Raw genomic sequence first — 18,784 nt, 5'->3', positions numbered from 1 at the left:
CTGTAATCCCAGTAGCTCAGGAGGCTGAGGCAGGAGGGTCACGAGTTCAAAGCCAGCCTCAGCAAAAGTGAGGTGCTAAGCAACTCAGTGAGACCCTGTCTCTAAATAAAATACAAAATAGGACTAAGGATGTGGCTCAGTGGTTGAGTGTCTCTTTGTTCAATCCCTGGTACCCACCCCCTCCAAAAAAAAGTGCTGAAATTTTGTGTGTGTGAATCAGATATTTTTTTCTGAAACAGAGCTTTACTCTGGAATAATAAGAAATTACCATTTATATAAAGTTGATTTTATTCTCACAATAAAAATGTAATACTTTGTTTTATCACTTTATATTCATTATCTTATTAATCTGTTTTTGGCAGGCTCATTTTATAGAAGGAATAACTTAGACATGGAGGTATCACCCAATTGCTGCAGTAAATGTTACATAAAGAATACGTGGAGTAATTAATTTAAATCTAGATTGTTTAAGTCTATAATCCAAATTACTATGACTTAGAGTACAGATTCGAAACTTTATTTAGAATGAACAAATCAGAATCTCCTGGAGTTGTGCCCTAAAATTTGCTTTCTTAACTGGTAGTTTGGGAGGCACTTTGTCACCATCATGCCATTCTATCTCCCTGGAATTGCTGCTTTTGATTTGCTGCTTTGCATCTCCATGAACCAGCCATTTACTGAAGCCTCCCATGAGACAGTGCACAAAGCAGAAAACATACTTCTTACCCTTGAGAATCTCATAATCTTATACACAACCTAAAATATCGAGAGACTGCAAAGCGGCTGGACTGGGCACGTTTTGGATAGATGACTCTGCAGAGGCAGTATACTTTGATTGGGATTTTGGTGGAAGGCAGAGCAGAAATAGAGAAGTCAATGTAACCTGGGTACAAAATCTTGGCTGTGGCAGTAAGACATATGGAATGGTTTAATAACCTTTCTTTATTTTAAAACAATTTTAATTCCGACCTCTTTCAGACACACACAAAATTACTAACCTTCTACATTCATGGCTTCTCTCAGAGCCTGAAGTTTCTTTTGTCTGTCTCGAATTCGGTCCAAAGCACTTGATATTGCTGAGGAGGTGGAAAATTCTCGAGTATGATGAACTGGATCCATTTTCTGAGGCCCAAATATATCCAAAGCTATACTTCCATCTGAATATCTTGCCTCCTTTTTCCTAGGAGTAGTTGAAGTCCGCCCTGTTACTGCATCAGGGTGACAGTGTTGGTATCTGTCAGTCTCTCCAGAAAAGTCTTTGTCAGTGGCACAAAGCAAGTCCATGGATGAAGCCCAAATCTTCTTCTTGGGAATCATATCAATGCCAGCGATAACCTTCTTATATGGGCCACTACTTTTAAACTGATAAGGGGAGCAGGTATTTTCAGAATCTTCATGACCAGAATTATTATCAGCTGAAATGTCCTTGAAATAATCTTCTTCGTCTTTTGTGTCTCTGATAGACAGAAATCCCATAGATTTACTAAGCCCTTTGTTAAGAAAGGTCTGATGGGAGAATGGAGGCTTGTGTATGTCTAGTACATCAGAAGTAGAGCTTCTTCCTGGAATGATAAGAATCTATCATGTATGCACAGAAGTTTTAGATAGAAAATAAACTGGAATGTAACCCACTAATGACAATGAAAGCAGTGGCAACTTCCTAAATTCTCCAAGTGGAAGATCAGAGATGAAATGAAATGATGGTTACAGTGATAGTGAGGGTGGACAGAGATGCTATGTGCATAACTCTTCATGGTCCAATGTACCCCCCACCAGCAACACTTTTCTTGCAGTGCTAGGATCAAATTCAGGGCCTTGCACATGCCAAGCAAGTTCTCCACCACTGAGCTACACCGCTAATGTCTCTTATCTAATAAGTAATAGACTGAACTTGCTTCTTTGGAGTAGCATTATTTTATCATCAAAGGTGAATTTTTTAGTTCTAAAACTGACAAAAGTTGCTGATACTGTCTGGTTTGGTAGAATATTGATTATGCATGAAAGAACTTAAGGTAATAATAGAACATAGTATACTCCTTTACCTTCTAAAGGTATAACTTAATATATATCACTTGAGTCTAAGGTCATGATATATTCTAATTTTTAAAATGAATATGTTTAAAGGAAAACCAATGAATTCTTGCTATATTCTAGATAAGAATAAGACTGTACCACTTGGAATTCTTAAATTCAATATTTATTATAATTAGACATATTTTAGAAATTATTAGTGTTTGAAATCCAGATAATTTGATAACATTTAAATTATGAACAAAACCTAGTTTTTCATAGCAGAAAAACCTAGTTTTTCCATATTCTGTCACATATTAAAACATTTTTTCCCTCTACAGCATATCAATATTTGTCAATTGGAATTAAATTCTTATTCTTTAGTCTTGATATCATTAAAACCCATTCTACTTGCCTTTTAAGGCAATAGTCTATAAATACATCGAAACACACCAAAAAATGCACATTCAATCTGTGGACTTTGTGAATTCGTGGATTTACAACAAAAGATCATATATTTGTCCACTACTGTAAAAAAAAACTGTAAAAAAATACTTTACATAGTCACTAATACAATTGCTCATAAACACTGATGATTTCCTGCGTTACCTTCTGTGATTTCTCTTTGATAACCAATATAAAATAATGATTAAGTTTTTGTAATAACAATAAATTGTTTACTAGTTCATTTGAAGATGTCAATTGCCTCTTCAGAGAAAGGACTATAAACTTTATTGATGTGACCACAAAAATTTATCTTAAAAATTTTTAGAAAAAGTGACTTCATTTCACAATGGCAACAAATAATTGCTTACTCAAACATTAGATTAAAATATTTTGCTTTTCTTATACCTCATCTTCCTCTCAACATGGATCAACTTAAGAGCAAATATGGAAAACATCCGTATTTGAGATATGTAATACAAAGAACACTAAGAAATATACCATACCACATCCAAACACAGATGCTCATAGGCTCTAGCTTCTAAGCATGTCTGTGTTATAGTACTTTAGGGATAAATTGCATTCTTTAGCAAACTATATTTTGAAATTCATTAATATAAAATTTTATTGACTAGAGAACAAAGATATTATCAGAAAACAATTCATTATTAGATTCAAAAAAGTAAGAACTAAAAAGAGTCAAGAATCATATCACAGATGAAAGCAATTATCTTCTACCACCTTTGACTAACAAGAAGTATTCAAAAACTCCAAAAAAATCAAACAAGTGGGTATTTTGGAAACACCATAAATTCACGATCAATCACTGTGGACATTCAATGTGTTAGTGTAAGTTCACTCTATTTCCACCATGACTGTTTCTTTTTCTTCAAATTTCCTACCTTAACTTTCTACTCTTTCAGCTGATTTCCTATCTCATATTTCACCAAGAAAATAGAAGCTGTCAGAGAAATGCTTTCTCATCGTTCCTTGACTACTTCTACATATCTACCCTGTGCCTGCAGATCTTTTTCCTGTTGTCTCAGAGGAAGTTGAAGGCCAATTCTAAATATGTATTCAGGATTTCCTTCTCTTTTTACTTTATCAAAGATTTTTCTTCTTTGGTTAACTTTGGTTAGCTCTATGCTTGTATCTTCATTGTTCCTCTTTTATCACCATTTCATTAGTATACAAACATAATCTAATATAACCCATGAACAAACCAACGTAAGTAAAACTCCTTACACGTTACCACATTTCTCTCTAGCTACTGTTATCTCAAATTTCTTACTTCCCATTCATTTTTCTACCAACTTTAGTCAACTGCCAATTAGTCCACACCTTGGCAACAACCCTCAGTATGTATCACCAATGATCTCCACATTACCATATCCGATGGACACATTTTTCTCCATATCTGACTTCTCAGTGACAACTGACATTGATGATTATCCATTAACAAATCACTTTCAACCCTTTAAAAGCATTCCTTCTACCTCTCAAACTGTTCACTCTTATTGTCTACTTTTTCCTTCTCCTCTCCTGGAAATCCAAATGGGTTGGATTTCCTCAGGTATCAGTTTTAGAACTTCATTTCCCCCTCCTCTACTTTTTCCTTTTAACCTCACAAACAAAGTTTTAAATGTCATCTATCCCCTGACACTCCCCAATTTATATTCTTGGCATCAACTTCTTCTGGGAGCTCCAGTCTTTCATAATTGGTACTTCTGCTAGGGTACTTCAGAAATACCTCAAACGAAACATACTTAAAATTGATCTTTTGCTTCCCACATCCAGAACTACCCATTCTCCTTCAGTCTTTACTATTAGAGTCATTGGCTCTGTTATCCAACTGATTGCTCCAAAGAGAAATATGGATACCACCCGAAACAGGATTCATTATTTCATCTTCCTTTGTCCCCATATCAAATCCATCACTAAGTGTTGGTACTTTGTATGACTACTTCCAATTCCACTGCCATCACTTTATTCCCAATTAAAGTTATTGCTTGGCAAGATGACTGCAGGGAACTCCAAATAGGCCACCTGCTGCTTCTTTCTACTTTTATTACCCAGCTATATCTTCCATTCAGCAGCCAGAACTATCTTTTTAAAATGCAAATTCTGTGATGCCACTATCCTGTTTAATGAGGCATATTAATGCGTTTTAAATCAAGTCTCACCTCCTTTCAGGCCTGCCACTTGAATCTTCTTTAGTTGCATATCTATTTCCCTTATTCCACCCAGGCTACAGGTTTTTCTGTTACGCTCTCTTATACATAAGTGCCTTTGTACAGACCTTCCCGCTGCTTTCAACACTGCTCCAAACTTTTCTCACAACTAGTTGCTTCTCATCCTTTAGTTTTATTTTAAATATGACTTCCTCAAAGAAGTCTACCCTAACCTCATTGTAATGTGAACAGATCACCTAAAACCATCATGAGTCTATTCCTCTTGTAATAGGTAAATGTACAATGCTATTTACTGACAGGACATTAATGGGCCATAGTGGGGGTTTTTTGTTTTGTTTTTGTTTTTGTTTTTTGGTACCAGGGATTAAACTCGGGGCCACTGGACCACTGAGCCACATCCTCAGCCCTATTTTGTATATTATTTAGAAAAAGGGTCTCAATGAGTTGCTCAGAGCCTCACTTTTGCTGAGGCTGGCTTTGAACTTGTGAACCTCCAGCCTCCCCCTCCCTAACTGCTAGGATTACATGTATGTGCCACTGTGCCCAGCTAGGCAATAGTATCTTAAGAGAGTCATGTCTTCTAAGTAGGTGTATAAGGCCCCAAACTAAATGCTAATTAGATGGCTCTTGGATGACAATTGTTTTGTAGATGCTGGGATTTTATTGTCTTAATTCAAATTAATTGGATATGAAAATATTTCAGTACATGTTTACTGAAAGTCCAAGAAGTTGTCATTTTAAATTTTACAAAACAGTACAAATTAAAATGAGAATAATTCACTTAAAAGTTTGCAATACCTTTCTGCTATGATTCTATAAAATATGTCAAACTTAACTATGGGTCAATTTACTTTCTAATTTTGAAAATCATATTATAGTAGCTAACTTAAAGTCTCCTGACTATTCCTTACAACAGATGATTCTGAGTCATAATTAAGGTCTTTTCTGGTGGCCAACAGATCTAAGAAAGAGATTGGTGAAATGTAAAGAGAAACTAGAAAGGAAGAAAGGTGGGAAAAGTGGTGAAACTCCTCAGGAAACTGGGCAAAAATTTGAGGAAGTATGAAATTAGTGATAAGTCTAACAAAGATGGTCTAAATAAAATTCTAAGAGCTATGAGACATGAAAGCATTCAAGGAAAGAAACCAAGTAAATGCAAGAAGAAAAAGGAAGCAGTAGGAAAGATATTTTGAGAGTAGTTTCTCTACTAGATCTATTAGCCTAGGACTGCTTTTGCTCACTTTTTGAAGGAAAAGAAGACATATCTTTAGGTAAGCACATAGGTGCATGATGGAGAGGTGGATTTCAGCCATTACAAACATGCCATTCTTAAATCAAATATTCCTATCTGGCAGGAGTAGCACTGAATTTTTGTCCTGTTAATGCTATATATTAATAATAATAACTTAATTCTAACAATTATAAATCTTATTAAATAAAGTGACTATATTATATAGAATCATAGTTGCTTTATGTTGTTAAAGCATTAAGGAAAAATTTTGCACTAATCTAATTTTGATCACAAGAAATTATGCTAATGCTTTTGCTGAAAGCAATGCCCTGGAGCTATTCTTGAATTATTTCAGACAGAAGGAACAATTCCTGATGTTTGCCCATCCTGACCCAGGTGCCCCTTACACTATATACATAGAGCCTGTTGGACATATGTTAAGCCCTTCCCTCAATGTATAAAAATTACCCATTATATTATGTATCTGTCATCACTCCCACTAACTTCCCCCACTTCTTCCCCAAAGTGGAAAAATCACATAAAGACTGTGTTGTACTTGTTCTATATTTCCAGTTCCTAATAAAAATGATTCCAAAAGAATACAGTAGAATGGATTGATTGTACAACATTTAAAAACCTTTAAAATCCAATTTAGGTAGCAAAATCTATCAGAAAGATTACTATCAAAGGCATGATGGTGCATGCCTGAAATCCCAGTGGTTGGTGTGGCTGAGGCAGAAGGATTCCAAGTTCAAGGTCAGCCTCAGCAATTTAGCAAATCCCTAAGCAACTTAGTGAGCCTCTGTCCCAAAATAAGAAATATAAAGGGCTGGAGGTGTACCTCAGTTGTAAATTGCCCCTGGGTTAAATCCCCAGTTTGAAAAAACAAAGATTACTATCAATAGACCTAGGGTTTTTTTGGGGGGGGTGGAGCACTTGACCACTGAGCCACATCCCTAGCCCTATTCTGTATTTTATTTAGAGACAGGGTTTCACTGAGGCACCTTGCTTTTGCTGAGGCTGGCTTTGAACTCACAATCCTCCTGCCTCAGCCTCCCAATCTGCTGGGATTACAGATGTGCACCACTGTGCCTGGCCTGGGTTTTAATTTTAGCTTTCCATTCAATCCACAAGCTTGGGCAAGCCATTCAATTTCCATGTTTGTCATTTCCTTCATCTAAAAAATATGTATATAATTTATTAGACCTTTTTTGTAGAGATGATAGGGCAAATTGAACTAATCCACATGAACTATTTTGAGCTCTTCTGAACAAGAATAACTTAAAATTCTAAATTTTGCTTCCCTTTTCTATTTTTGCTTTATTTTCCTAAGCATGTAATTATCTACTGAGAGGGGATTTAAAAGTTCTTTTGAGAGGAAATAATGAAACCAAAGTTCAGGATATTTCTCATAAAAGTTTTAGAATTTTTTTCTGTAATAAAAAGTCTTACATTGTTTAAAATAGGCTAAATGATGACTACAAGTGTATTTTTCATCTCGTAGGGGAGGCTCTGAGTTCAGAAAGAGTTTACAACCAACATTAAACTATACACAATTATAAGCATCCAAATTTAAAATGAAACCATAAACACTTTCCTTTGGAGAATGCACAGCTTGAAAAAATCAAAATGGAGAACAATAAATATATATTGAAGAACTACAAATAAAAGATTTTAGGAGCATAAAAAAGTCTTCATGATAGAACATATTCCATTTATTTTCAACTGGGAAAAAACTTCCTTATAAGGTACACTATGTTTTAACTACTTTTGTTATATGTGATCAACATTATTCTTAGTTGGATATCATTATTCACCTTTCCGCTCATGGACTCAAACATTTAAAGCATCTCTTAGAAGTGAACATCAAAATTACATTTAAATACTAAAAGAGGCCCCTCATTCCTCATCTCCTCACAAATGTGTTCAAGTACATAATAAAAAGAAACATGATATTATCAACATGCCAAAGTTCTGAAGCACTATCATGCTGATCTGGTCATGGTGTAGGTTTCCATCTTAAGTATGGCAGGAAATGTTTGATTTCTTTCTGCTTACAGAGGCCATTTTATCAGCACTAGCAGTATTAAATAACGGAGTAGGAGCAGCCAGCCCACTTGTGTAGAGCCTAGCTTTTGTGATAGATTTCAGAGGTAAGATATAAGGAGACAACCCTGAAGGTCATCTTTCTTTCTTTTTTTTTTTTTTTTACTTGTAGATGGACACAATACCTTTATTTTGTTTATTTATTTTTTTAATGTGGTGCTAAGGATTGAACCCAGTGCCTCACACATGTTAGGTGAGCACTCTACCACTGAGCCACAACCCCAGCCCCTGAAGATCATTTTTCATAGATAAAAATTTTTATTTAAACATTAGATGAACAATTAGGTATAAAGCACTATTCCTAAATTTGCTTACTACTTTTAAATCTCATCTATGTCTCATTGCCCACCTTGACATTTTCTTTATTGAAAATAAGGTCAGGAGCCTAATACACAAAGAACATCCTTACAGAAACATTTCAGATTGGTACACATTGAAGAAAATGCTTTATTACCAAATTGGGATAACAATGTTGCTTTGTTCCAAGTGACCACTGTGAGTTAACTAGTTGTGACCAAAAGTAATGCCAGTGGCATAGAAGAATATTTCTTCTTCAAATGTAATTCTTTCTTCAACTTTAAACTTTTAAAAATTAGTATATACCATTTACTATTACCTGCTAATTGCTTCTATGTAGTAATGGCTATAATTAGTATATTTATGTTGATTCTGAATTTTAAACAGGTTTTATAAGTTTGTAAAAAGTAAATTAAAAGAGCTTCTGTATAATACTAATGTGGAAAGCAATGGGTAAAATGGTCTGAAGAATCCTCTTCTGTTACATTTGATCTAAACAAGACTATAATTTAAAGGTTAAATACCTCTAATTTTACCCCAAAATATGAACATAAACAAAATTTGGTTTATCCTGAGTGACTAATTATAATTCCTTACAAATTCTTTTGAGTTGAGATATATGGGATATTTTATTCTGCAATAAAGATTTTATTCTCTAATAGTCATATCAGAGAATAAAATCTATGGATAGCCTGTTAAGCACCTTCTGTAGATTTATAAATTTGTTATACCTATACATTTATGCCCTGTATTTGCATAGTCTACTGATCATAAGAATTCTAAAGAGATTTTAGACAGCAACACTAAATCTTCCTTTTGGTATAAAAACAAAAGTCACAAATAAAAGGCATTAAAATTTGGTTTAATACAGTTAACACTTCTGGGTTGCACACATAAAACTGAGTTAAGAGGGCAGATCCCAGGCTAAGTGTTTTTACTGCAATAAAACCAATTAAATATCTGCTTGGAATTTTAATAAAAAATTTTGTTTTAAAACTTCTGATGTGTTTATTGTTATAATAAGAAAAAGGTCTAATAATATGAGCCAAGACACTGAACTACTTAAATTTTCATTTTACTTGCATATAGCTTAATGTTTAAAACAGGTTAAATCAATCAATCCATCATAGTTTCACATATTTCTTTAAGAAACTATTAAAGAATTATATTACAAATGTTATATTATGTGTAATGTTTTTATAAATCTCATTTCCATTCAATCTATAAACATTCATTGAACATGTACAAAAACTAATGTACTTAATATACCAGGCTTTCCCTATTCCTAGCATCTACGTGTCCAGAAAGCTTAATGTCTATAAATACATCTTATTAAAAATATATGTATAAACAAAGATGCTGTGTCCACCGAAAACTAAAAAATAAATATTAAAAAATTCTCTCTCTCTCTCTCTCCCCCCTCTCTCTCTCTCTTTAAAAAAAAAAATATATATATATATATATATGTAAGTAGCCTGCTATTAAAGGTATGTGATGGAGTAGGTGTAGATTCAATTGAATCTCTAATTACTACCTCTAAAATACTGTATAACAATTAATGTCTGTAAAATCAAGATTCTGAATCACAGCTGGGCATGGTGGCACCTACCTCATAATCCCAGCTACATGGGGAGCTATAGCAGGAGAATCACAAGTCTGAGGCAGACTGGGCAATTTAGCCAAACCCTACCTCAAAATTTAAAAAATTTTTAAAAGGGCTAGCTAGACATGTTGTTCAGTAACAAAACAGTTGCCAAGCATGTGCGAGGCCCTAGGTTTAATCCTCAGTAATGCAAAAAAGAGAGGAGAAAAAAGATTCTGAATCTCCAAAAGCAATATAATCTAAATATGTTAACATATGATAATATTTAAAATTTGGCTAACTAAATATGGCAGAAGTGATTTTTCTTTCTATAGACCTATGATGGATGGGGAATAGAATAGGAGGTAAACACACACACACACACACACACACACACACACACAGAAGTATATCTATGTGTATATGTATGCATACATGAACAGTTTTTATTCTTAGCAAAAATGTATAAACTATCTATAAAATTAATAATTCATAATATAAAATTGCATTTAATAAATCAGCAAGTAACAAACAAACTTCAGTTCCATAACATGGTTACTTAAGTAGCAGTAGCAGATAGTGGTAGGGAACTCTGGAAAGAGAGTAGAGAAAGAACAGGAAAGGGAAATGGAGGGAGAGTAGACAGGTGTGAGGGCAAGGAGTAGGAGGTGTTGGGGGGGAGAGAAAGGGAAGGCAGACAGGTGTGAGGGTAAGGGGTGGGAGGCATTGGAAAGGGGGAGAAAGGGAGACAGGATAAAAGAAACAATCCATGTTTCACTTATTTAAGTATTCATTATGACTCCTTGAAAAAAGATTCTTTCACCTTGCTCTTGACATTTGTCTATAATTTTCTATTGTTAGTTCTAAAATATAAATTTGGAAATTTGGTGAATTATCCATTTGCATTATTCTTAGCACTGAGGTTCACATTGTATCCTATTTCAAATCCTATTACAACAAAAAGAAAATTGGATTCTTACCTATAGGAAAATTTGTCCATGTATACACGGAGAAATAAGTATTGTAAAGAAAACACTTGTAAGAAATGATTAAAAATGTTTAACTTGCCATTAAAACATTGTAAATTAGACAAAGTCCATGCTATAATTTTTACCCACACAGAAACTAGTAATAATATGTGTATTAGAAAAGAAACTTGAACTAACCAGAAATAAATATTCTTGATGTGAAGACTGCAATACATTTTCAGAAAAATAATCCTTATTCACAGCAATTAAAATGAAGCATGAAAACAGACAAGTAACTGCACCACTACAGAAACTCTCCACCAGAAACAATTTTACTTTTCTTTGGCTTCTCGAGAAAAGTACCTTGAGAAGGGTAATAGCACCTTCTTTAAGCACCTTCTGTAGAAGGGGACACTCTTTCTCAGAGGTGAGAGTGGGGAACTCTGCAAAACATTTGGTCCACATTACCTACCTAATTTTCACAAAGAGAGTTTCTCACAAGTTTGTAAGTAAGCTAGGTGTGTGCTGATTACCTGATTAAATCAAAACTTAGAAATGTTAACTTTTAAATATTTTATCAGATAATATTAAATAGAATATTTTATTAGCAAATATTTAAGCTGTCTTTACATTTACTTCTCTCTTGCCCCAAGATCTAAGGACAAAATACTTCACCAAAAAACTCCTAATGTTTAGATTACTATTTCTAGTATTTCTTGATGAGAAGTAAAAAGGGTGAAGATAATCAGCAAAATCAAAAGTCCATTTTATAAATAAGCCAAGTCTGAAACTTAACACTGAAAAAAAAATTATCAAAAAAAAATTATCTTCCATTTTTTTTCAAGTGTTGAGAATTTCCATGCATTTCTTTTTAAAAAATCTACATACCACTTATTACAGGACCCATAATTTTACAATGCTATTGGAAAATAACAAAACCACTGTTTATCATTCGTTTTTATTTACTATGCATATAATTTATGGAAGTATTGATAACTGCAAGTAATGAAATGAATTATGAAATCAATTTAATGGACTGCAACTAGCATTTAAAAAAGGGAAATAGAGTTGGGCGCAGTGGCATATGCCTGTAATCCCAGTTGCTGGTAAGGCTGAAGCATGAGGATTGCAAGTTCAAGGTCAGCCTTGGCTATATATTAAGACCCTATCTGGAAACTTAAAAAATAAAAAAAAGGATCAGAGATGGAGCTCACTGGTAGAATGCTCCTGGGTTCAATCTCCAGTATGAGGAAAAATATAGAATGTAAAATATCAGTGTGTAGTAAGAATGATGCTGCTTTCTGAAATTTTTGCTTCAGTAACATATTCATAAATATGTATTCATTTGGTCATGCTTGATATTTTAATATAAAATGTTATGATAAGTGATAATATTATTGATAATACAATATTGGAAAGAGAAATAATTTGCTGTGAGAATCCTGACTGTACTAATATTTTCTGCATAACTTTAGTGGATTTATTTATTAATGTAGTTAGTGTTTATTCTCTGCCTCCACTATGCATCCTGATATTATAACTAATCATAATCACAATTATTATATTTCCAACTCAGATAAGTATGATTTTATAAAAGAAAGAGTAGAAAAAAGCTAAAGTCTAAAAATTTCCTATTAATATATTCTTACCTGTTGGTAATCCTTTTCCTCTCAATCGGTCTCGAATAGCCTGGCTTCGATCAGGCTTTTGTTCAATGTTACGGGTAAGCTGGTCCGTCTGTATATAGGTAATCAAAAATCAAGTTTGACAAAACAATCTCCCTTTTATTTTCATGGTAATTGTCTACAGAATAACACTAATTAGACAATTCGAGATATTCTAGGTCTTTCAACTAAATGGACATATTGGCAAATGACAAATCTAAATCAATGCTCTTTTGAATCTCCTTTACAACAAAATGGGTAGTAGTCTCAAACATCAGTAATTTTAACCAAGGATATTTGTTTAAAATAAAGCATGTCAAATCAGTCAAACTCCACATTATGAAGAATGAAAAGTTAGAAATTGGTTTACTCAGATGAGCAAACAGAGAAGAAACATGGAGATATAAAATGGAAGGAAAGAAAATGGTGAAGAGAAGTTACTCAAATTTAACACCATACCAAGTGCTTATATACACACACACACACACACACACACACACACACACACACACCACATGAATGTTAATATTCCTCCAATTGTGAAATTTGTTTGATTATGAATTAAAAACCTATCTATAGTAATATTTTTAGGGATCGATTTCCTAACTATAAGAAGAATTACATGCAAATATTTCTGAAATAATATTATCCTTTAAATTGCATACATCATGTTAATGCAGATTACACTGTGCTGTGACAGAAAACACAGTGAACATTCTATATACTTGGGAATTCCTATTTGAGGCAACTATTAATAACAGCTGTTGTTAATTCAACAGTTACTATGTGCACTAGGCATTGCCTTAAGAGCTTTAAAATCTTTATAATTTAACAAAGATTCACAACCTTATATGGTAAATATTATTATCCCCATGTTACAGATAAATTGGGATAATTTTAAGAACCTCAAAACAGCTCATTAACACTGAAATAATCATCTTCACAACTGTTCAGAGATAAGAGTGGATGGTAAGTGTTAAAATTCCTATCTTATCGATGAGAAAAATTGAGATGAAAATATTGTAACATTGGAAGAACTAAGAAAAGTAAGCAGGCCTGCTGGCTTACTATAATTCATCTTAAACTAATGCTATGCTATATTAATCTTAAATAGGAATTTTGGTCACTTCCAGTGAATTTCACAGTAGTGAAAGACTGATTCTGTGAGTTACTGGAGGCAGTAACAGTTTCAGGGGAAGATAATAGCTAAAAGCATTGGCTTTGAATCAGAGACCCAGGTTCCGATTATTTCTCTGTAATTTATTATACATGTGACCATGGGCAAGTTACACAATCCTTCTGAGTCTTAGTTTCATCATCATTAAAATGAGGATGAAAGTATCTCTAGGGTGGGTTTTCTTATGATGAAAATATATGATAATGCATATAAAACATGTAGCACACTTGTATGGCACAAAGTAAACACAGCTATTGAGTTATTCTGTGCAAGAGGTGAAGAACAATTGAAAGGTGGGGTATATTATAAAAGTTCCTAAAAATTTGCCTTCATGTAAAGGCAGGTTCTCTACATGATGATTCCAAAGGACCCTCTCTTCTTTTCTCCCACTAAAACACTCCTCAGCACACCTTGTATCAGACTTATTTCTATTCCCCCCCATACCCTACTCCTTCCCATTTCACATCATTTATCTAGGTTCACTGCTCTGCTGAGATTACTCTATCTAGCCTACAGAATCTACGTCAAAATGCTACTTCTTTCTAAGTGCTATTTTCATTATAGTTTTGACTTATCTCCATTGCCCTTAGATCTCATAGTTTTAACTTGTTTGGGGGGAGTTATTGGGTATTAAATTCAGGGGCATTCAACCACTGAGCCACACATCCCCAGCCTTATTTTGTATTTTATTTAGAGATGGGGTCTTACTGAATTGCTTAGTGCCTTGCTGAGACTGGCTTTGAACTTGTCATCCTTTGCCTCAGCCTCCAGAGCTGCTGGAATTACAGGTGTGCGCCACCACACCAGCTTAGTTTTAATATTTTTTGTTACTTTTCATAGCCTTATTTGTATTTTATAATTAAGCAAGTGGTTATAGCACTTAAGAGCCCATAAATCAACTACTTGATTCAAAAACATATCTCTAATACAAGTTTCTAGTACAGGTTTCATAATTAGATAAGCAACAAATATTATAATAAACTGAATTAAATGCTAAATCTTCAAGGAATGGAGATCTTTTTTGTAACATAGGCAATTATTGGATAAGGTAATAGAATTTCTATGGAGAAATACTTCTTCATGGGAAGACAGAAGAAAAAATATTTTCAGTGATTTTACTATACAAGTAAAATCAGAAAAGAACACAAATATCTCATAGAAGGTGTGGTATAATAAAAGATTCCCATACTGACTACTGTGAAACTGTTTGGGTCTCAATTTTCTCATCTATAAAGGGAAGTGATTTTATAGAATATCAGTATTATCAAAAGTTCTATTATAAAAAGACTTCCAGGAATAAAATAAGTTTGGGAAATATTTCATCTATATGCTTATTCTTGAAGGTTAGTAACACAGTGTAGCATATTAAAGACTAAGAAATTCAGCAATGAAAATACCTTTAATTTCCCTTATGCAGTTTTTTCTCAAGCTTATCTGATGATAGAAGAATTTTTAAAACAAAAATACATTTGTAACAATGTGGGAAATTTTGGTCTGGATAAAGGACTTTCATATATTTTTTGTAGCTTCACTTTTATTCACAAAAAAAAAAAAAAAAAAAGGAACATGCAGAAATAAAACAGGAGCTGGCCTAGTTAAAGAGGGGAAAAAGGCAGCCAAGAAGGCCAATCATTCAGCCTTTACTATCTCCATTTCCCTCCACTACAGAAACACAAAAGTTTAATGGGAGATAGTTTATGAACTGCTTGTCTAGAAGATCTCCATTTCTCATCAGCAGGCAGAGTACATGGAATTTGGATATATCTTGTCAGCCACATAATGTCCTAGTTAAGATAAGGGAAATAAACATCTAGGGATAAAAAGTTAAGCAGAAGCCAGGAAGAACACTGTGTGACAGCAACAAATTTGTAGCCTAAGTGAAGAAGAAACTACCACAGAGGGACCATAACACTAAATGGAAAGAGAAGATAAGAGTTTAGATACAAATCAGATGTCAGAGACCAAAGAGTATCCAAACTAGGGATAAAGGGATAGGAGAGAGTTAAGAAACACAGATCAGAAGTGGTATTATTAGATATAGTGTGTGTTCTTCTTGGGATTCCTCTGAACGTCCAAGTCTTAGGGCAGTATGACCGTGATCAAGCATTGATCCTTTCCACTGTCCCTATGGCAAGGTCCAAAGAGGATGAGAAAGGCTGGGGAATACCTATGTGATCCAGACAAATGAGTGAACAAGAAAGAAACATAAAGAAATAGGAAGAGCATTTAAATATTTCTAAAACCCACTTTGCATGTTAATGCTTTTCTATAGGTATTCACAATGGTAGAATCACTTTAAGGGCTCATTGGGAAAATATATAAGAAAGGAGGCAAGAACAGACATTTCCATCTCAAATATGTTATGATTCTATGATATTTTCTAGAATAAATTACTAAAAAAAAAAAAAAAGACTAGTTTTCACAAAATGCAAGAGACTAAGTACCTGCAAAGGGCTTCTAAATTTAATATTATTTCAAGTAAACAACATTAAAATAAGACATTCAACTTCCTATTCCTAATCTCCACTGAGAAAATGCTATCTATATAGTAACTTCAAAGAAAATTCTGTGATGTGCTACTAATTTTAAAATATGACTATATTGGTCAATTGGAACTGTAGCTTACCCCAGGAAGATTTCCCAGAACGAGTTTTACCAACTGTTTCACATAGGAAAATGAAGGTGCACAGTTGCTATTCCTAATGTGGGCACTGCAAGCATCCAGGACAGTCCGAACAGAAACTCGAGCATAAATAACATCCTCACACATTCCAAGCAGTATGCTATTGAGATGATCTCCAAGCTTGATAGGCTAAAAATGAAGAAAGAAAAACATTTCTATAAATGTATGTAAATCCTCTAATATGAGAAAAGCCATTCTAGCAATTTCAAAAATCACAGCAAATGTACTTCACATACTTGGAGCAATGAGTTCTTTCGCTATTAGTAAATATCTTGTTTATGCTACCTTTTTCTATTGTAAAACAAATTATTAACAAAATATGGTTAATATACATCTTCCCTGATAGGAAGTATTACAGAGAACCTGTTATCTTTTTTGGTAAACAAGTGGAATTCTTCAGTTATTCAAATATTTTGAAAACAGTTCTTAATATATACATGCCATTTGTGTAGAACAAACTATTTTCTAAAATATTTCTAATATTTTATAATTATATGAATATAATTTGATGTTTCCACAATAAGGTTGAAGATTTTCAGATGTTGCAATTACTGAAGATCATTTAAATACAAGTTATTATTATCTCATGAAACAGAGAAGCCAGACCATTTGATTATTTTTACTAGTTAACACAATTTGTGAAATATTATATCCAAATAGCCAATAAGCACATGAAAGGGTGGTCCACATCATTATTCACTAAGAAGTGTAAATAAAACCACCACAAAAAGTCACTATAGGGCTGGAGGTGCAGCTCAGTGGTACTGCCTGTGCTTGACATGTGGGAGACCCTGGGTTCAATTGGCAGTGCCATCAAAAAAAGAGACAGAGAAAGAAAGAGAGAGAAGAAAGAAAAAAATCTATTCACAAACAAATAAATGAAAAGACTAATAATACAAAGCACTGGTAAGGATTAGAACAACTGGAATTCTCATCGATTGCTGATAGTCACTTTGTTTAAATAAATGTTTTCCCTATGACCATTTCACTTCTCATCTATTTAGGCATTATTTCATCCTGTAGGTCCCAGATTAGATGCATTTTCCTTTAAGATACTTGCCCTAACCCTTCAAGTCTAATCAGAAACCCCAACTCTATTTTTCCACAGCACCCTCCATTTCCCCAAACATAGCATTCGCTACATCATGTTGTAATTAGCCAAATGTACCTTCTGATAGATTCCACAGGCCTGAATACCCATAGTACTAATGGCTAGTACAATGTCTGATACAACACACACACACACACACACACACACACACACACACTTAATAAATACTTTTAAATTAATATTGAGTATTTCCAAAATGATTAAGAATTCTGATCATAAAGTATACATTTATCTTTCCTCTCTAACTTATTCATTATTGCTATTTACTTCATTTCTAGTCATCAAAAAAGAATATAATGGTACAACCACTTTAAGGACTATGATCATATTTTATATATAAGTTCTAGGCATCTTCATAAACAACATTAATATTTCCAGTAGTAATCTCACTTTCTCATTTATATTTACAGAATTGAAACTGAGAAGAGAAAGTATATAGTATTTTTCATGCTATAAAATAATCAAACCAAGTTGAAGAATATCATTTATCTTTCATGAATTTTAAGATGTTCAAATTTTAGGGTAAAAGTCTAACATATTTGTTATTGCTAATATTTAATAATAAAACATACCTAGTTATTTTGGTTTTGGTGTCTAAATGCCTAAAATAAAAAATAATTTTAAATATTGTAACTTAGCTTTCCTGAAATAAAGGAATTTCTAAATTTTTAATTACTACCTACTTCTATGTTTATATTGAATCTTCAGAAATCAGAATTATTTTAGAAAATAACAACTAGAAGTGGCCCAATGGTTATCAAAGCCCAAGACCTGAGAAAGTGTCAATATCTGTGTCTGCTGTTGCAGATGTAGCTAAGTATGATTCTGCAGTGAGAAGAGAAAAAGTAATGAAGCTCTGTGTGCTATAGGCTGAGACAGAGCCAGAGCTACTTTTCTATCCCACCCCAGCTCCCACACTTTGTGGTACTAGGCTGAGCTATATATTTCCAGACATTTTTTTTTTTAATAATTCTTTCTTTTGAGACAGTCTTGCTTAACTTCTCAGGCTGATTCCAAACTTCTGATACTTCTGTACTCGAGCCTCCCAAGTATTCGAGATTAGAGGCTCTACTTTTTGCATCAAAAGGGTACTACTATCGAGTCCCTGTGGTACACAGCTGTAATCCCAGCAACATGGGAGGATGAGGCAGAAAGATGACAAGTTTGAGGCCAGCCTTGGCAACTTAGTGAGGCCCTAAATAAATTAGTGAGACCCAGTCTCAAAATTTAAAAAAAAATTAAATGGGCTGGGATGTGGCTCAATGGTTAAATCTGAGTTTAATCCCTGGTACCCACCCCCATCAAAAAAAGGATACTAC

At 33.6% G+C, this 18,784-nt stretch overlaps 1 protein-coding gene across 1 annotated transcript in view; it reads right to left on the bottom strand.

The window, feature by feature from the left end:
* PTPN13 (protein tyrosine phosphatase non-receptor type 13) overlaps positions 1 to 18,784 on the bottom strand; it is a 204,995-nt gene that overhangs the window by 107,727 nt on the left and 78,484 nt on the right. The window contains exons 5-7 of the mRNA XM_081303163.1: positions 16,298 to 16,483; positions 12,480 to 12,567; positions 999 to 1,562 (exon numbers count right to left, since the gene is read on the bottom strand). Coding sequence (XP_081159289.1) covers positions 999 to 1,562; positions 12,480 to 12,567; positions 16,298 to 16,483 — 838 coding nt within the window. The remainder of the gene's footprint in view (positions 1 to 998; positions 1,563 to 12,479; positions 12,568 to 16,297; positions 16,484 to 18,784) is intronic.

Source organism: Spermophilus citellus, assembly GCF_964194105.1.
Source record: "Spermophilus citellus genome assembly, chromosome: 8".
Lineage (NCBI taxonomy): Eukaryota > Metazoa > Chordata > Mammalia > Rodentia > Sciuridae > Spermophilus > Spermophilus citellus.
Note: the sequence above shows the minus strand (reverse complement) of the source record. Positions and strands in the feature narration are given on the sequence as shown.